This window comes from Gallinula chloropus (assembly GCF_964237585.1).
Source record: "Gallinula chloropus genome assembly, chromosome: 18".
Taxonomy (NCBI): Eukaryota; Metazoa; Chordata; class Aves; order Gruiformes; family Rallidae; genus Gallinula; species Gallinula chloropus.
In genome coordinates, this window is record NC_140103.1 from 12,027,464 (window position 1) to 12,046,347 (window position 18,884).

The window sequence follows — 18,884 nt, forward strand, 5'->3', positions numbered from 1 at the left end:
CTCTCAGCAGGCTGGGAGGGGGGATTATGGGGGTGTAACCCCTTGCAGGACACCTCTCCCCTGTCTGTCAAGCCTGGCCAAGGGCGTCCTGCTATGTGAGCAGTGCCAGCTCGGGGCCAGGCAGCAGCCCCCCAGCCGGCCCACAGCCCCGGGGCGGGGTGCAGGCCTCTGCCCCCCAGCCAGCCCGCAGCCCCGGGGCGGGGTGCAGGCCTCTGCCCCCCAGCCAGCCCGCAGCCCCGGGGCGGGGTGCAGGCCTCTGCCCCCCAGCCAGCCCGCAGCCCCGGGGCGGGGTGCAGGCTTGTGCCCCCCAGCCAGCCCGCAGCCCGGGGTGGGGTGCAGGCCTCTGCCCCCGCTGCAGCCCCGGGGTGGGGCGCAGGCCTCTGCCCCCGAGCCAGCCCATAGCCCAGAGTGGGGTGCAGGCCTCTGCCCCCCAGCCAGCCCGCAGCCTGGGGCGGGGTGCAGGCCTCTGCCCCCGCTGCAGGCCCAGAGCACCAGGGTGGGGTGCAGGCCACTGCCCCCGTTGCAGCCCCGGGGCGGGGTGCAGGCCTCTACCCCCAGCCAGCCTGCAGCCCGGGGTGGGGTGCAGGCCTCTGCCCCCCAGCCGGCCCACCGCCCCGGGGCGGGGTGCAGGCCTCTGCCCCCGTTGCAGCCCCGGGGCGGGGTACAGGCCTCTGCCCCCGCTGCAGGCCTGCAGCCTGGGGCGGGGTGCAGGCCTCTGCCCCCCAGCCAGCCCGCAGCCCGGGGCGGGGTGCAGGCCTCTGCCTCCGTTGCAGCCCCTGGGCGGGGTGCAGGCCTCTGCCCCCCAGCCAGCCCACAGCCCCGGGGCGGGGTGCAGGCCTCTGCCCCCCAGCCAGCCCGCAGCCTGGGGCGGGGTGCAGGCCTCTGCCCCCGCTGCAGGCCCATAGCCCCGGGGTGGGGTACAGGCCTCTGCCCCCGCTGCAGGCCCGGGGTGGGGTGCAGGCCTCTGCCCCCAGCCAGCCCGCAGCCCCGGGGTGGGGTACAGGCCTCTGCCCCCGCTGCAGCCCCTGGGCGGGGTGCAGGCCTCTGCCCCCCAGCCAGCCCACAGCCCCGGGGCGGGGTGCAGGCCTCTGCCCCCGCTGCAGCCCCTGGGCGGGGTACAGGCCTCTGCCCCCCAGCCAGCCCGCAGCCCCGGGGCGGGGTGCAGGCCTCTGCCCCCAGCCAGCCCGCAGCCCCGGGTGGGGTTCAGGCCTCTGCCCCCGCTGCAGGCGTTTTGCAATAACTGGTAACACATGTTGTTTATCAGGGACTTATGTAAGGGGCCGCCACGTGACCCCGCTGCGGCCAGCCCCTTGTCCCTGCTGCCCACGTGCGCCAGGGCGGCCTTGTCTGGCTGTGCTCGCAGCCCCCCGGCCGGGCAGAGTCGGGGGGTTACGGGTCTGGCTCTGTGTCTGCCCTGCCCCGTCCTGCGCTGCGGAAGGGGCTGTGCTGGGCTTGGAGCAGTGGCAGGACAAGGGGAGAGCCCTGTGGGGCTGGGCTGGCTACCAAGGAGCACCCTGGGCCCCGGTTCAGCCCAGCCCCGTGTTTGTCTGGTGTGAACCCACCCCGGGTTGTGCCTGAGGGGCTGTGTCTGGGCACCCTGGTGATCCACAGCCCCAGCACCTCTTGTCCAGCCTGTGCTCACCAGCCACAGCGGCGGGCCTGCCCTACCCCACGCTGCCGCCAGTGCCACTGTGTGTCCCCACATGGCCCCATGCTCCTGAGCCTGCACCCAGCCCTGTGACCCCCCCGAGAGCCCCAGGAACCTCCTGAGAACCCCCACTTGCCACCTGGGCAGGGCAGAGACCCAGGAACTTGGGTTTGCGTCCCTGCCCCAGTGCAGAACCACAAGGACACCCCTGGGTGCTCAGTGCCTCTGCTGCCCAATGGAGAAAGGTCTTCTTGGCACCCTGCACCCCGAGGGTGGTCAGGGAGAGGACCTGAGTCCCCAGCCCAGCGTGTGGGGGGACCCCAGCCAGGCTCTCGTGATGCTTGGTCCTGCCCAGCTCAGCTTTTGTTTTGTTTTCATAAATCCACGGGGTTGGGGCTGGCCCGGCGCGTGGTGCGCGGGGCCGGCCGGGCTCCCAGCTGGGTGCAGGGAAGGGAATGTGCTGGGGCCTGACGGGCAGGGTGGGCTGCCAGAGGGGAAAACCAGCTGTTGTGAAAACAGGCTCCTTACGTAAAGCACCACGGGGCTGAGCTGCTGCTCTGCCCCATGGCCGGCCCTGCCGAGCTCTGCCAGACTGGTGACACCCAGTTGCTCATCACAGTCTGCACCCTGAAAATGCTCAGGGGGACCTCAAAGTAAAGGGGGGGGGGGGGGGCAGCTCAGGACCCACTGGTGAACCCCAAACCAAGGGGAGGCTGTGTCCCAGCCCCTCTCAGCAAAGGGTGCAGTGGGGACAAAGCATTTGGACTCTGACCTGCACGCTGGTTCTCAGGGAGACAGGCATCAGGCTGCCCCAGGCTGGGGTCTGGCTCCCCCCTGGCACCCCCTCAGCACCCTCAGCCCCCCAGCTCACATTTGGGGTGGACCAGAGTTGCACCTTATACTCTGATGGGTGGTGGAACCACTCGAGATGCTTCCTCAGGTGATACAGGGATATTTGGGTCGGGGTAGGATGGAGGGTCCCACAGGAGCACCTAACAGTGCCCCCCAGTCCCACAGGCTGGATTGGGACATTCCCTCCCTCTCACTTGTCCTCTCCAAGTCTGTGTGCACCATCCAGAGAGGACAGGGATGCCAGCAAAACCCTGTCCCCCCACTCCTGGCCCCCCAGCTTGTGCCTGTAGGCAGCCCCAGCTGCCCCCCCCAGCCCTGCAGCATGGTGGGCAGGGCCAGCCCCTTACTGGCAGAGCAGTTTGGCACCTCAAAGCAAACACGTCATGTCAACAGGAGGGAAACATTCGTAGGTTCACCCCCCCTCTGCCCTTTGGCTCTGGCTCTTGCCCCTGCTCCTGCTTGCATAACGGCGTGGGGAGGGGAAGGGGGGGGGAAAGGAGGGGGAGGCAGGGCTGGCCCCCCTTGGGGCCACCACGCTGCCTGCCCATATAAACAGGGGCTGGCCTGCCTGCCCAGCACTGCAGCACTCTGCCTGCTCCTGGCTCTCTGCTCGGTGGGAGACATGCACGCCACGCTGCTCAGCGTCCTGGGGCTGGCCCTGCTCGGGGCACTGCGGGCACAGGACAGCATCCCTGTGCAAGCCGACTTCCAGCAGGACAAGGTGACCCCAGCCTGCAGCGCTGGGGGTGGGCGCTGGGTTGTTTTTTGGGGGGGGGGAATCCTTACCCAGGAATGTAGGGATGATGGTGTTGCAGATGGATTTGGGGCAGGGAAGCTGTTGCACCCATAGCCCCCGGTCCCTGGGGAGCCCCCGGAGCCTGGGGTGGGTGGCTGCAGATGGGATGCAGATCCAGGCTCCAGTCTTTGGGGCAGGACTGAGGAAGTGCTGGGCTGGGGCTGGGGTGGGGGGGTGGGGGGGGATGCACAGGAGTTTTAAAGTGCACAGGGGTTTTATAGGGGGGATTGGAGAAAAGCCCTCCCTCAGTTTGACAGGCAGCAGAGAGAGATGGGCCCTGGACCCCCACCCTCCCCAACAGAGACCTCATCCACCCCAACCCTGGGTCCCAGAAACAAAAGGGCTGTTCTCCTGGTGGGCCCCATGCACCCCTCTGCCCCCCAGTCTCTGGGTGCTCACACCCCCTGTCCTACCCCCATGATGGGAGGGACTCAGAGTAGGGGGGGGGAGGGACGTGGGGGGTCGTACTGCTCCTCCCGGGGTGGCCTCAGAGGGGTTCTGGGAGGTGATGGTGATGAAGTGAGACATCCTGCTTAAATGTGGGTCTGACAGGTCCTGGAAGGGTGGTCCCAGGACAGCCCAGCTGCACTGCTGCAGTTCCTGTCTGGGTGCACCAAGCTCAGGGTGGGATAAGCTGTGCTGGCTCTGGGGTTCTGACCCCTCCTCGTGCCCCGGGATGGATAAGAAAGGGCATCTCAGAGCCAGGCAGTCCTGTCACCCCTCCCTGGGCTTGGGAAGAGGAAGGAAACATGCCAAGTACCTGGCAGTGAAGGGCATGTCCTGAACCAGGGCTCTCCTGGGTGCTCAGCTTTGTGGATGCCGAGAGCTGTGGCATCTCCCAAGGGGACAAGGATGCCGGGATACTGTCCTGCTGTGGGGTGTGGGCTGGCTGGGGAGGGGGAGGTGGCCTGGTCTGGGGCTGGTGGGGGGGCTGAGGGGCAGGATGGGGTCTGTGCCCAGCTAGCAGCTGAGCAGAGGTTGTGTGCAGCTCACAGGGAAGTGGTACAGCATCGGTCTGGCCTCCAACTCCCACTGGTTCAAGGAGAAGAAGGACCTGATGAAGATGTGCACCACGGTCATCTCTGCCACCATAGATGGCAACCTGGAGGTCTTCACCACCTACCCCAAGTATGGGCATGGGCAAGGGGTGGGTGAGCCAGGGCAGCTCCCCCGTGGTGCCTGGGGCTACGTGTGGGCTGGAGCATCCCCCAGCCCCTGAAACGTGCTGGTGCTGCACTCCCCAGGGGTGAGCGGTGTGAGAAGAGGAACAGCCTTTACACCAGGACGGAGCAGCCGGGGCGGTTCACCTATAACAGCCCACGTGAGAGCTCAGCTCCCAGCCCACCCCCCATTTGCCCCCCAGATCCCTCTCCCTGCTCCTACCCTTGCCAGACCCCCTCGGGGCTGGCTCAGTGCCCTGGGCTGAGCTGTGGCCTCCTGTCCCCCACAGGCTGGGGCAGCAAACACGACATCCGCGTCGTGGAGACCAACTATGATGAGTACGCCTTGGTGGCCACCCGCATCTCCAAGAGCACCGGCTCCTCCACCATGGTTCTGCTCTACAGTAGGTGCACCCTGGGACGCCCGTGCTCCCCAGCACTGGGATGCCCGTGCTCCCCAGCTCCCCAGCACTGGGACACCCGTGCTCCCCAGCACTGGGGTACCCGTGCTCCCCAGCACTGGGACACCCGTGCTCCCCAGCACTGGGGTGCCCATGCTCCCCAGCACTGGGGTGCCCATGCTCCCCAGCACTGGGACACCCGTGCTCCCCAGCACTGGGATGCCCATGATCCCCAGCACTGGGACACCCGTGCTCCCCAGCACTGGGACACCCATGCTCCCCAGCACTGGGGTGCCCATGCTCCCCAGCACTGGGACACCCATGCTCCCCAGCCCTGGGATACCCATGCTCCCCAGCACTGGGACGCCCGTGCTCCCCAGCACTGGGATGCCCATGCTCCCCAGCACTGGGATGCCCTCGCCAGGGATCTTCCTGAAGGGGAAGGGCAGCAGCAGCATCTCCCATCCATGGGATGGCTGGGTTGGGACCTTCTTTGTGGGGTCACTGGCCCTTGCTGGGCCGCCTACGCCCTGGGGCAGCATGACCACTCACTGAGGGGCTGGGGCGGGGGGCTGCCTAAGCCCTGGGGCAGGATAACCCCTCACTGAGGGGTTGGGGGCGGGGTGGGGGGCTGCCTCTCACCCCACTCTCTGCTGCAGGCCGGACGAAGGAGCTCAGTCCTGAGCGCCTGGAGAGGTTCACCCAGTTCTCCAGGGAGCAGGGCCTGACGGACGACGAGATCCTCATCCTGCCCTGGACGGGTGAGAGCAGCGGGCAGGGGCGGCTGTGGGGGTGAGGGGGCGAGGGGCCTCCCTGAGGGGCCGGCCCTGGGGGTCCTCTGTGGGGTGGGGGGTGTGGGGCAGCAGTGCCTCGACCCCCAGCTGAGCTGATGGCCGCTTCCCTTCCTCCCACAGACAAATGCATGGCCGACGCTTCCTAGGTGAGTCCTGCCAGCGCTGGGGCTCACACCAGCCCTGCAGGGGGGCATGGGGTGTGCTCAGACCCCACGGACCCCCCCACCCCGTCCCCGTGGGCTGCCCCCTCCCCTGTATCTCTTCCAGGCCTGAGAGCGCCCAGAGCCGCAGCCGCCCCGTCCCAGCGCATCCCCGGCACGCAGCAGCCTCCGCTCCCTGGCTTCACACCCCACACTTGTGCCCCCCACCCCCCATTAAAGCCGTGTAAAACCAGCCCCCCCCCCCCGCCTCGTCTGATGGATCATGGAGAGGGAAACCCAGGGGGGTGATGGGGAGGGGGGAGCGGGGCTGGTGCTGCTGGGCTGGGGCTGGTGCTGAGGGTTGGGGTTGATTCCAGCTCCCGGCTCTGGAGCTGATGGGACCCTGTGTGTAACCCCCTGTGTGGTTACACAAAGCTGGGAGGGGTGGGTGACAGGCAGGACACTGAGCTGCCATCCAGAGAGACCTGGCCAGGCTGCAGAGCTGGGCAGGGAGAGACCAGATGGGGTTCAACAAAAGCAAGTGGAGAGTCTGGCACCTGGGAAGGAATAACTGCTGGAATCAGGACAGGCTGGGGGTGACCTGCTGGAGAGGAGCTCTGAGGAGAAGGACCTGGGGGTCCTGGTGGGTGACAGGGTGGCCATGAGCCAGCAGTGTGCCCTGGGGACTGAGAGACACAATGGGATCCTGGGGGCATCAAGAGGAGTGTGGCCAGCAGGTCACAGGAGGGGATCCTCCCCCTCTGCTCTGCCCTGGTCAGGCCCCACCTGGAGTGTTGTGTCCAGTGCTGGGCTCCCTGGGATAAAACAGACAGGGATCTCCTGGAGAGAGTCCAGAGGAGGCTGCAGAGATGATGAAGGGCCTGGAGCATCTCCCCTGTGAGGAAAGGCTGAGGGAGCTGGGGCTGTTCAGCCTGGAGAGAAGAAGACTAAGGGGGGACCTTATTCATGTTTATCAATATCTTCAGGATGGGATGCAGGGGGAAATGGGCAGCCCCTTTTCAGTGTCTGTGGGGACAGGACAAGGGGCAATGGCTGCAAGTCAGAGCATAGGAAGTTCCCCACCAACCTGGGGAAGAACTTTTCCCCAGTGAGGGTGAGGGAGCCCTGGGACAGGCTGCCCAGGGGGTGTGGAGTCTCCATCTCTGGAGAGATTCCAGCCCCGTCTGGACGCCGCCCTGTGCAATATGAGCTGGGGAGCTGCTTTGGCAGGGGGGTTGGACCCCATGAGCTCTCCAGGTCCCTTCCAACCCCTGGGATTATGTGGTTCTATGATTCTATGGTGCTACCTGGCCACCAACCTGCCCTTGCCGGGGAGAAGGGGTCCCCAGGGCTGGGTCCTGCTGGGGCCATTGGCTCCTGGCTGAGCCCTGGGCTCCCCCAGCCTCCTTGCCTCGAGTGGGGATGGGGCAGTGGGCAGTGGCAGGGGTGGGCTCTCCCAAAGTGTGGGGGCAGGATGGGTATGAACCAGAAGGATGCTGTGAGTTGAACGTGGCTCAGCCCCAACCTGCTCCAGGAGGGGGGTCTGTGCCCACTGCCAGCAGCTTGGGAAGCTGCAACCCCTTCAGGAGGGGATGGGGCTGTGGCTCAAGCCAGGCTAAAACACCACCCCAACCATCCTCCTCCTTGAGGCTGGATCTATCCTGGTGCTGCCGGGCTCTGGGGCTGGTGAGCAGCAGCCAGGAGTGGGGCACCCTCACCCCCCCTTCCCAGACACAGCACCAGGCACGGGGCATCGCCCAGTCCCCAACGTGCTCCGGGCTGGGTCTCACACAAGGCTGCATTCATCCCAGCCCAGGCAATTAGAGGGGGAAGGGGCCAAGGCTGTCACCCAACCCAGGTACAAGTTATCCCTGCTCTTGTGTAACCTCTTGCATAAAGCAGGGGCGGGCAGGGGGTGCTGCCACTGGCAGGGGCTATAAAGGTGTGTGCAGGACAAAGCAGGTCCATGCAGCCTCTCCTGCCCGTGTCCAGCCCCCAGACCAAGGATGATGGTGATGCTGCCCTGCCTGGTGCTGGCTCTGCTCTGCCTGCTGCGGGCAGAGGCTGAGATCCCCGTGCAGCCGGACTTCAGCGCTGAGAAGGTAACTGCGTGGGGTGCCCACCCAGCCTGTCCTGCCTGGGCTGGAGGGGCTGGCTGGGGTAGGGTGCCCTGGGCATGGCCAGGCACCCCAGTCACAGCCCTGAAGCAGCCCTGCCCTGGGGCAGAGGCCAGGAGGGTCTGGGTGTGAAACTGGGTCAGCACTGGCCACCTCCTGCCTGCCATGGCCACACAAGCAGCCCCACTGCTGTGATGTCCCTGAGGTCGTGGTGCTTCCCTGGGAACATGGGCCAGATGCTCCTGGCACAGGCTGTTGTGCAGGCAGGAGGGTCACAGGTTTGGGTGTTGGGCTGCCCAGTCCCCAGAGGAGTGGGGAGCAGTTCCCTCACGACAGCCAGTGATGGGTGCTGGGTCCCCACAGGTCCCCATGGTGGCTGGCAGGTCCCCATGGTGGCTGGCAGGACCCCATGGTGGCAGGTCCCCATGGTGGCAGGTCCCCATGGTGGCTGGCAGGTCCCCATGGCTTTCCCAGCCCCACTGGTGATGTTCTTTCTGCTGCAGTTTGCAGGGACATGGCACATTGTAGCTGCAGCTTCCAACTGCTCCGTGTTTCTGAAGATGAAGGATGGGATGAAGTCGTCCATCGCCACCATCAGCTTCACACCTGAAGGGAACCTGGCTATGAACCTTGTCTGGCCCATGTGAGTGCCCATCCTGCTCACCGTGTCCCTCTTGGGGCCAGAACTCCCCTCCCTGCCCAGGGGGCTGGCTGAGCACCCTCCCCAGAGACCCACAGCCCACAGGCTCCCCCTCTCCCTGTGCCCACCACCCCCCTGCCCTGCCATGGGACATCCATCCATGTCTGCTGTTCCCATTTTCCCTTTCCAGGCCGGACAAATGCCAGAAGTTTGAGCTGCTCTTCCAGCAGAGCGGGCAGGCAGGGCACTACGTGGGTATGTGTGGGCAGGGGGGGTGCTCTGGGGGCACAGACACCCTGAACCAGTGGGTGGGCATCACTGGCATCCCATGCCCAGGGACCTTCTCACCCCCTCCACGGGCAAACATGGGGCTGAGGCTCTGGGGGCCATGGGGGTGCTTGTGCTGTGCTGTGTTGCCCACCTGGGCACTCTCTGGGGTCTTTTAGCAGCCCAAGAGAAGAGGGAGATGCGTGTGATGAAGACAGACTACAGCCACTACGCCATCGTGCACCAGCTCCAGCACAACGAGCAGGGGACCAGCGCCGCCCTGCAGCTCCTCAGTGGGTGTTGGGAGCAGGGATGGGGCCCATGGCTTCCCAGGGAGGGGTATGGGGGCTGTGAGGGGCAGGGGCTGAGCTCCCCACCCCAGCTTGGGGCCACCCATGTCATCACCCAATGTGCTGGCACCCGGGGAATTCACTTGGGGCTGAATGAAACCCTGTAGGAAAATTAGCCCTGGTTGGGAAGAGCCCTGCAGTGTGCTGGTCCCAGCCCCCACCAGCCACCCCACACCAAGCTGGGAGGGTGGGCTGCTCATCCCAAGGGGCTTGTGCCTCTTTGCTGCCAGCCCAGGGCAGCCATGGGGGTGCCTGGTGCCCAACCTGCACCTCCATGGTTTCACCTGTGTCCATCCCCCATGGGAGCTGGATCCCTGGCACGGGGCTCGCTGCCAGGTCCCCCCTTCCTCACCAGCTCCTCTTTTGGGTGTCTGGCTGCAGTGAGGGAGCAGGATGTGAGTGCTGAGCTCCTGCAGAAGTTCAAAGAGCTGCTCCCCAGCGTGGGCCTGACCCAGGACATGCTGACCATCATGCTCAAGTCGGGTGAGTGCTGGGCAGGAGTGGGGTGGCACACACAGCCCCCCCCCCCCTGCACCAGGGATGCTGCACTGGGGCTCAGGGGCTGCTCACCCCTCTCTGCTTTCCAACAGATCAGTGCACCAAGACCACCAGGTGAGCCAGGGGGGCCTGGCCTGGGCTGAACACCTACCCTCAGCCCCCTGCCTGCCTCCCAGCCCTGAGACACCCTGCTCTGTCCGTCTGTCCTGCCTCCCTGCAGCTGAAGGGCCCCACACCAGGCCCGTGTGTCCTCCAGACCCAGCCTGGCTGCCCCCTCCCTGGTGCCCCCTCCTGCTGTCCCTGCCTGGGCAGTGCCCAACCTGCTGCCCTGTGCTGGGATCACACCTCCCCCTCCTAAATAAATAGGTGCAGAAGCTGCCCCAGAGCTCAGGGCTTTTGTTGGTGGGAAGTGAGGATGCTGCCAGCATCCCCTTAGCATGGTGGCCCTGGATCCAAGCCAAGGGCACTGGGGGCTCCTCTGTGCACAGCGTGGGGAGGGTGGGGAGCAGAGGTGGCCAGGGATGTGGGCAGGGGGAGTGGAGCTGGCATGAGCAGGGTGGGCAGTGGGTCTGGCCAGGCAGGGTTGCACAGTGGTGCTGCCCAGCTCTGCCCACACAGGCTCTGCTCACAGCATCCTGTGCCCACAGCATCCTGTGCCCACAGCACACAGCTCGTCCCCAGCACCCCAGCTGCTGCTCAGTCTGCACTGGAGCTACCCAGGCAGGACTGGGCTGTGCTGTGCTTGCTCAGGGAGCATGCACTGGGGACTGGGATCCCCATGCCTGTCTCCTGGCCCCCTTGATGCCCCCATCTGCCTCTGACCAAGAGAGGACCATGCTGCAATGAGCTCCAAGGGCAGCTAGTGCCCTCCCTTCCTTCCTTCCTCCCTTCCTTTCTTCCTTCCTTCCTTCTTTACTTCCTACCTTCCTTCCTACCTTCCTTCTCCCTCCACCTCCTGTGAGCTGGAGACAGCCCCTGGTCCCAACCACTGCCCCAGAGCAGGGGTCCCTCAGTGCACAGGGCTGTGAGGAAGCAGCACAGACCTCTCAGGAGCCTGACAGAGCCAAGCCACGGGGGGACATCACACCCTGGGAAGGAGGGGACACCCCCATAGTGACTCTGCCCTGCACTTTGTGAACCCTGAGTGCCCCAGAGCTGGGGGCATCGTGGGGCCAGGTTGTGCCAGGGTTCAGGCACTATCCCAGCAGCAGGCTTGGGGCAGAGCCCAGCCTGGACAGGTCACCAAGCCCCTTCCAGACACTGGGTGGGGTGCTGCCGTGGCCCATACCGGGAAGGACCTCCCCACCCCTCTGGGCAGCCTCTGTCAGCCAGCAAGGAAACAAAAACCCTCTTTGTTCTTTCACAAGCCAGTGAAGAAACTGGGAAAACCCCAAATTTCAGGGCTGGTGCAACAGGTCCTGCAACCCCCCCCCTCACCTCCCAGCCCCTTCCTGGAGCTTGCAGGCATTTCCAGGTCCTGCAACACCCCCCCAACCCCCACACCCCCCCCACCCCACCTCTCAGCCCCTTCCTGGAGCTTGCAGGCATTTCCAGGTCCTGCAATACCCCCACACCCCCCCCACCCCACCTCCCAGCCCCTTCCTGGAGCTTGTAGGCATTTCCAGGTCCTGCAACACCCCCCCCAACCCCCCTCTCCCCACCTCCCAGCCCCTTCCTGGAGCTTGCAGGCATTTCCCGTCCTCCGCGGGCCGGGACACCGGTTACCCCGGGGGGAATCCCACCTCCTTGCCCAACCAGCACCCCTGGCTCGGTTCCCGGTGGCCGTGCAGCGCCGGGGGGGTGCAGGGGGGCAGAGCGCAGCCCTATAAAGCCAGCAGCCCCGGCACCGCTCCCCATCCTGCTGGAGAAGCTGGAGGAGGCTGCAGGGAGATGAGGAGCATGGTGCTGGGGCTGGGACTGGGGCTGGGGCTGCTCTGCTTGCTGCACGTGGAGGCTGAGGACCCCTGGGCTGCAGGGCTGGAGGAGAGCAAGGTGATGTGCAGCCTCCCAGGGAGGGGCGGTGGGAACGTGGTCTCTGGTCACTGGAGAGGAGTTGGGGTCAGGGGCAGTTGGGGACCCCACAGCCACCGCTGGCCCCACTGTCACATTGGGTGAGGGCACCCAGCCCCAGTATAGGTGCCTCAGCTGTGATTTGGGGACATGAGTTTCCCAGGGCCTGAGGGTGTCCTGGCTCAGTCCCTGAGTGGGGAGAGCCCCTGCCTACGCCTCTGGACTCACAACAACCCCCCCTCTGCCAGGTTGCAGGGAAATGGCATATCATTGCTCTTGCCTCTGACTCTGAGAGCTACCTGCAGAAGAAGGATGAGCTGAAGATGGCAATGGCCACCATCGAGGTCCTGGGGGAGGGGGACCTGAAGGTTTCTTTTGCCATCCCAACGTAAGTACCAGGTGCTTTTTCTCCACAGACCTCCCTGTCCAACCCCCTCCCTAGACCTGCCCTGGTGGGGCTCCACCTGGCACCACCAAAGACCTGGCTAAGTGGTGAGGCAGGGACATCAGCCCCATGGTTTGAAACAAGGGACTTAGGGGACCTGCATCATGGGGACCCCTTCTTCAGGACAGGCCAGGCACACCCAGTGCAGCATCAGCCAGGAGCGGTCCCACCGTGGTCACCCCAGCAGGGATGCAGCATGATGATGATGATGATGAGGGACCCCATGATTCTCAGCAGGACCAGCCTCATCCCAGAGGGATGAGAACCCCATGAGAACATGGGGGGGGGTTCCTCAGGTGCCAGCACTGTCCCTTCCCAACTCATCTGTCCCTCCCTGTCCTGGCCACACCAGCTGGTTCCTGAACAGCAAGTCCAAGTTTGGGGTACAGACCCTGGAGCCAGGGTCCCCAGGGCAGGGGGAGGGAGACTTCACCCCCATGGGACCATCCTTCACTGTTTTGCAGCCCAGAGGGATGTAAGAAATCAGAGTCCATCTACAAGCAAACGGGCGTCTTGGGTGAATACTACAGCTCTGGTGAGTGGGGGTCAGCTGAGGCAGCTGGTTGTCCTTGGACATGGCCCTTGGGGTGCCATCAGCCCCTCCTGAGATGCTGGGGTGGGACATCCCTCCAGCCTGGTGGCCACGCTGTTCCTTCCCTCTGGGATAAGACAGACTCAGACTGAGCTTAAACCCTGGGGAAATGGGTCCCTCCTGCAGTAGGGCTGTGGGTGGGCGTTGCCAAGGGGTGAAGCAAGAGGGGTGAAGCAAGAGGAGTTCCCATCATACCCAACCCCTGGCACCAGACAGGCTACTCCCCTCCTGCAGTGACCATCCCCACACCCTCCTGTGCTCGTGTTCCCTCCCCCTGCTCTGCTGTGCTCTGGACCCCCCCCCCTCCCCAGGCTGCCTGGGGAGCCTTGGCAAGAGGATAGACCAGGAGACAGATGTGCTGAGTGGGCCTGGCCCTGCCAGCCTGATGCACACCCTCACAGCCCTGCCACAGCCAGGGAGCTCTTAGGACAGGTCACTGATGCTTTGCTTTTCATAGAATCCCAGAATCCCAGGCTGGGCTGGGCTGGAAGGGACCCCAAGGATCAGAGAGCTCCAACCCCCCTGCCACAGGCAGGGCCACCAACCTCCAGCCCTGGAGCTACACAAGGTTGCCCAGGGCCCCATCCAACCCCTTTTTCTCCATGTCCTTGGGCAGACAGAGGCAACAGGACAGCACGGGTGCTGGATGCTGATGGTGAGACCTATGCAGTGATCTTTGTCTCCAGAGTGAAGGATGGGAAGACTCTGCACATGCTGAAGCTCTACAGTGCGTAGCCAGGGGAGTGGGCAGCTCGGGGTCTTGGGGTGCTGGGCAGTGTCCTGACAAGCCAGGAGTGGGGGGACCTGAGGGAGAGGCACCCCCCACACACACCCCTCACCAAGACAGGAGGCTTGGGGCTGGGGCTCAGGCTTCTCCACTGTCCCAGGGGTCTGTGGCCATGGGGGTCCTGCTGCAATGGGGTCAGAAACGGTGGGGATGGGAACCAAACCTGTGCTGGATGCCAGGACCTCACCTTCATCTTGTCCCCTGGGATGGGTGTCTGAGACCACCAGTCTCCAGGATCTCCACCACTGCCTTCAGCCTTCTCCCAGGGGCCATCCCCCATGCCATCCTCTCTTGGCTGTGCTTGCCACTTGCCCAGGAGAGGCAGAGACAGGCCAGAGCCTGGCACTAACTCATGTTGGTTTTTAGGCAGAACCCCAGAGGTGAGCCCCAAAATCACTGCACTCTTCAAGAAGCTTGCAAGGGAGAAGAACTTCAGCGACCAGATGATCAGGATGCTGCCCAGCCAGGGTGAGCACTGCTCAGCATCGTGTGGGGCTGGCTCAGTTGATGGGGGAACAGCAGGGACCAGCTCAGCCCAACACTGCCACCACTCTGTGGTCTGAGCTGGCAGGAGAAAGCACTCTGGCTCTGCACACTGTGGCTTTCCCAGAATCACAGGATAACAGGGGTTGGAAGGGACCTCAGGAGATCATCAGGTCCAACCCCCCCTGCCAAAGCAGCTCCCCAGGACAGGTCACACAGGTTGGCATCCAGATGGGGCTGGAATCTCTCCAGAGATGGAGACTCCACACCCCCTGGGCAGCCTGTCCCAGGGCTCCCTCACCCTCACTGGGGAAAAGTTCTTCCATGAGAAGATACTGGTGATCTCCTGCTCCATATACTTTGTTTTGCTGGGAGCTGTTGCCTTCCCCCATACACCTCATTCCAGACCTGTTCCACCTCACCCAGTTTGGCTGTGTGTGACCAGTGGCAGTCTGGGAACAGCAGCTTTGGGGCTTGTAGTTGAGTTCACCTTGGGAATCTTGAATATCTTGGGAGTCTTGAGTATCTCCAGAGAGGGAGACTCATGATCAGATGCTACAGACCAGCTCCAGGGCCCAGCACAGGTGCCAAGGACAGCTGGATAAATCCATGCAGGGAACTGGGAAACAGCTTCAGGCTGTTGTTTTGGCTGGTATAACAGTACCACCCCTTCACACACAGAAGGCAGTTACCAATCCCCCAGCCCACCCCAGCACTTGGTTAATGATCTGCATCATACCTTAGATATACCCAAGTCTGTGGTGCCAGAGGGGATCCACCCAAGGGTGCTGAGGGAGCTGGTGGGAGACACTTTCTGTGTCCTATCAGCAGTCCTGGCTAACACCTTGCTGAAGTTCATTCCTGGGCTGTCTGGTTTGGGTGCTCTAAGTGGGACTGGCCAGCCCACAGCCCTGGGCTCAGCCTGTGCTTTATGTTCACAGAGGGATGCAGCCTCCAGGAAGCTTAGGAGAGATGCTGCAGCACGACCTGGTGACCTGGTGTTTGCAATGTCCTCTGCTGGAAATTCCCCCCTCACCCTCTTGGTGCACCAGTGGAGACCACCAGGAACTCCTTGAATTATCCTAGGGGCCAAGTTGCTCAACCCTGTGCTGGAGCTTGTACCAGGTAGGGCTGTTCCCTATGGAGGGGACCCCCTGGTGCAGCTGCCCAGCAGTGAGCAAAGGCACTTCCATCCAAACCACTGGTTCGTGGTGCTGCAGAGCTCATCCTGCAGCAAGGCCTGGGACACTGGCTCTCTCCAGAGGGACCTTGGGCTTGTGGGCTGGAAACACTGGCCAGAGATTGGGTTGGTGTCTCACCATGCAGAACGTGCTCATTGTTGCTCCACCTGTTGTTTTCCCACCTCTCTGGCACATGGTCAGTTGTGGAGGTTAACTAGAAGGCCATTGCTGGGGGTGGCTCACCTTACTGAGCAAGGGAGAACTGCAGGAGAAGGCACCAACCCTGATGGAGAGCCCTCCTCTCTCAGCCTCTGCCCCTCAGATACCCAGCCCACCTCTCCCTGGTGTTTCCAGGAGGGTGCAGGCTGGCTGGTGGGTGCTCCTGCTGAGACATGCAAGACCCCTGCTCTGAAGCTCCAGGATGCTGCCCTGCTGTCCCTCTGCTTGGTGGTCAAGGCTCTGACACACCTTGTACCCCTCCAGCACCTGGTCACCCCTTTTTGCCCAATAAAGAGGAACTCACCCCTGCAGCACCCAGCTCTGTGTAGCTGTCTGACAACCTGGGTGCTGGGGTACCTGGTGCCCTGTTGTGCTCCTGGGGTCTGGATGGTGAACAGCCAGGGGTGACCCTGGGCTGAGCTCACCAGGATTTTTCCCTCCTGGGGGTCTCCTTTGGGGTAGGACATGTGAGGAAAGGGGGTGCAGGGAGGCCAGAGACCCTGTGGGCACGTGGGGCTGCATGGAGAAAGGTCCTGGGAGGTAGAGGTTGGGGTTTGGAGGGCTGTGGTCACCACCACCATCCCACTCCCTCTGTCTCCACTCACCCAGGTCGCTGGACCATACATCCCCTCTCCCAGCACCCTGCCTCCCTCAGCAGGCAGGCACAGGGGGAAAGCAGGGTTGTACCTGCCCCCTTCTATCCCCAGCAAACTTCAGGACTTCAGGAGAGCAGACTTTGGCCTCTTCAGGGAGGGACAAAGCCCTGGAGGGAAGAGGGGCTCAAGACAGCTGGTCAGCACTCAAGGGTCACCTCCTCTGAGCCCAGGGGTGGGTGATGCATCCCTGTGGATGAGGAAATCAGGCAGAACCCCCAAGAGGCCTGCATGGAGGAACAGGGAGCTCCTGGGCAAGCTCAAACCAGAGCAGAAAGCCTGCTGAGGGTGGAAGGAAGGGCAGGTGCTGGGGGAGGAATCCAGGGGAACTGCCCGAGCGGGCAGGTTAGAGAGGGAAAAGCCCTGTTAGAGCTGCATCTGGGCAGGGATGTCAAGGGGGACAAGGACAGTTTTTACAGGTACCCCAATGAGAAAAGGGTGAGGAAGGAAAATGTGGGCCCTCTTGAATGGCACAGGCAACCTGGTTACCTGGGGTATGGAGGAGGCTGAAGTGCTTCATGGCTTTTCTGCTCAGTCTCCACTGGCAAGAGCTCCAGCCTGGGGAGCCCTGATGCTCCCCAGGGAGCACGAGGGCAGGGACTGGGAGTGTGAGGAACTGCCCACTGCAGGAGAAGGTCAGGCTGGAGAACACCTAAAGAACCTGAGGGTGCACAAATCCATGGGACCTGATGAGCTGCATCCACCTGTCCTGAAGGAACTGGCAGATGAAGTGGCTGAGCCACTCTCCATCATATTTGAGAGGTCCTGGCAGCCTGGGGATAGTCCCCACTGACTGGAAAAGGGGAAATAGAACCCCCATTTTTAGAAAGGGGGACCCAGGGAACTGCAGGCTGGTCAGGCTCACCCCTGTGCCTGGCAAGACACTGGAGCAGATCCTCCTGGAGACCCTGCTCAGGCACATGGAGAGTGAGGAGGTGACTGCTGACAGCCAACATGGCTCACTAAGGGCAAACTGTGCCTGAAAAACCTGGAGGCCTCCTATGATGGAGTGACAGGGGTGGTGGATGAGGGGAGGATGACAGACATCATGTTCCTGGACTTGTGCAAAGCATTCAGCACTGTCCAGCACAGCAGCCTCCTCTGTGTATGGGAGAGACAGGGATTCAGCAGAGGGACCCCTCTGTGGGTGAGGAACTGGGTGGGTGGCTGCACTCAGGGTGTGGTCAGAGGCTCCATGTCCATGTGGAGACCCCTGACAAGTGCTGTTCCTCAGGGGCCAGGACTGGAGCCAGCTCTGTTCAACACCTTTGTTGGTGATGTGGGATGGAGAGCCCCCTCAGCATGTTTGCTGGCAACACCAAGCTGTGTAAAGTCTGGCACCTGGGGAGGAACAACCATCAGTATCAGTACAGGCTGGGGGGGACCTGCTGGAGAGGAGCTCTGAGGAGAAGGACCTGGGGGTCCTGGTGGGTGACAGGGTGGCCATGAGCCAGCAGTGTGCCCTGGGGACTGAGAGACACAATGGGATCCTGGGGGCATCAAGAGGAGTGTGGCCAGCAGGTCACGGGAGGGGATCCTCCCCCTCTGCTCTGCCCTGGTCAGGCCCCACCTGGAGTCTTGTGTCCAGTGCTGGGCTCCCTGGGATAAAAAAGACAGGGATCTCCTGGAGAGAGTCCAGAGGAGGGACAGAGATGCTGAAGGGCCTGGAGCATCTCCCCTGTGAGGAAAGGCTGAGGGAGCTGGGGCTGTTCAGCCTGGAGAGAAGAAGACTAAGGGGGGACCTTATTCATGTTTATCAATATCTTCAGGATGGGATGCAGGGGGAATGGGCAGCCCCTTTTCAGTGTCTGTGGGGACAGGACAAGGGGCAATGGCTGCAAGTCAGAGCATAGGAAGTTCCCCACCAACATGGGGAAGAACTTTTCCCCAGTGAGGGTGAGGGAGCCCTGGGACAGGCTGCCCAGGGGGTGTGGAGTCTCCATCTCTGGAGAGATTCCAGCCCCGTCTGGACGCCGCCCTGTGCAATATGAGCTGGGGAGCTGCTTTGGCAGGGGGATTGGACCCCAGGAGCTCTCCAGGTCCCTTCCAACCCCTACAATTCTAGGCTTTCCTTCTATGATGACCCTGGCAGGCTGCAGAGATGGGCCTGTGTGAACTGCATGAAGCTCAACAAGGCCAAGGGCAAGGTCCCAGCGTGTAACCCCAAGCACAGCTACAGGCTGGGCAGAGAATGGCTGGAGAGCAGCCCTGAGCAGGACTTGGGGCTGCAGATGGGTGATGAGCTCCACAGGAGTCAGCAGTGTGAGCTGGCAGCTCAGAAGGCCAGCAAGCTAATGGAGGTGACTCTGCCCCTCTGCTCTCATGGGACCCCCCTGGAGTGCTGCATCCAGCTCTGGGGTCCCCAGTACAGGAAAGACCTGGAGCTGTTGGAGTGAGTCTAGAGGAGGGCTGCAAAGATGACTGGAGGGCTGCACCACCTCTCCTGTGCAGACAGGCTGCTGGGGCTGGATCAGCCTGGAGAAGAGAAGGCTCTGGGAAGACCTAACTGCTGCCTACCAGTCCTCCAGGGGGTCCTACAGGAAGGTCAGAGAGGGGCTGGTCACTGGGGAGAGCAGGGACAGGACATGGGGTGATGGCTTCAAGCTGAAGGAGGGCAGGGGGAGGGGAGACATTGGGAAGAAATTCTTTATTCTTGGGGTGGGGAGGCCCTGGCACAGGGTGCCCAGAGAGGCTGTGGGAGCCCCATCCTTGGGAGTGTTTGAGGCCAGGTTGGATGAGGCTTTGGGCAACTTGGGCTGGGGGTGGGGTGGTGTCCCTGCCTGTGACAGGGTAGAACTAGATGATCTTTGAAGTCCCTTCCAGCCCAAAGCATCCTGTGATTCTCTGATAC

The 18,884-nt window shown here is 63.2% G+C and overlaps 3 protein-coding genes across 4 annotated transcripts; all 3 read left to right on the forward strand.

The window, feature by feature from the left end:
* The first annotated feature begins 3,086 nt into the window (after positions 1–3,086).
* LOC311198576 (lipocalin-like) lies at positions 3,087–6,044 on the forward strand. 2 transcript variants are annotated; one of them, XM_084272552.1, is made up of 7 exons: positions 3,087–3,221; positions 4,285–4,424; positions 4,541–4,617; positions 4,747–4,860; positions 5,517–5,618; positions 5,772–5,797; positions 5,919–6,044. In XM_084272552.1, exons 1-6 carry the CDS (start codon positions 3,123–3,125, stop codon positions 5,795–5,797), a joined length of 558 nt encoding a protein of 185 aa, XP_084128678.1. In that variant the 5' UTR covers positions 3,087–3,122; the 3' UTR covers positions 5,919–6,044. The 2 variants fall into 2 exon arrangements, with proteins under 2 accessions (XP_084128678.1, XP_084128677.1); XM_084272551.1 differs by having other exon boundaries at positions 4,541–4,860.
* A 1,753-nt stretch (positions 6,045–7,797) lies between these two features.
* Positions 7,798–10,033, forward strand: LOC311198658 (lipocalin-15-like; the record flags this gene model as incomplete). Its single annotated transcript, XM_084272644.1, has 6 exons — positions 7,798–7,893; positions 8,412–8,551; positions 8,739–8,803; positions 8,995–9,108; positions 9,547–9,648; positions 9,756–10,033. The coding sequence occupies 6 exons, from the start codon at positions 7,798–7,800 to the stop codon at positions 9,779–9,781; spliced, it is 543 nt and encodes a 180-aa protein (XP_084128770.1). The 3' UTR covers positions 9,782–10,033.
* Positions 10,034–11,562: 1,529 nt separating this feature from the next.
* On the forward strand, positions 11,563–15,652 carry LOC311198744 (extracellular fatty acid-binding protein-like; the record flags this gene model as incomplete). Its single annotated transcript, XM_084272748.1, has 6 exons — positions 11,563–11,655; positions 11,922–12,061; positions 12,583–12,653; positions 13,327–13,437; positions 13,864–13,965; positions 14,922–15,652. The coding sequence occupies 6 exons, from the start codon at positions 11,563–11,565 to the stop codon at positions 14,945–14,947; spliced, it is 543 nt and encodes a 180-aa protein (XP_084128874.1). The 3' UTR covers positions 14,948–15,652.
* Positions 15,653–18,884: the final 3,232 nt, after the last annotated feature.

Bases quoted from the DNA above. Each gene is read 5' to 3' on its own strand.
- LOC311198576 (XM_084272551.1), top strand. From the start codon at position 3,123: ATGCACGCCACGCTGCTCAGCGTCCTGGGGCTGGCCCTGCTCGGGGCA. The intron at 3,222-4,284 runs GTGACCCCAGCC...GGTTGTGTGCAG, and splicing joins CCGACTTCCAGCAGGACAAG to CTCACAGGGAAGTGGTACAG. The intron at 4,861-5,516 runs GTAGGTGCACCC...TCTCTGCTGCAG, and splicing joins CACCATGGTTCTGCTCTACA to GCCGGACGAAGGAGCTCAGT.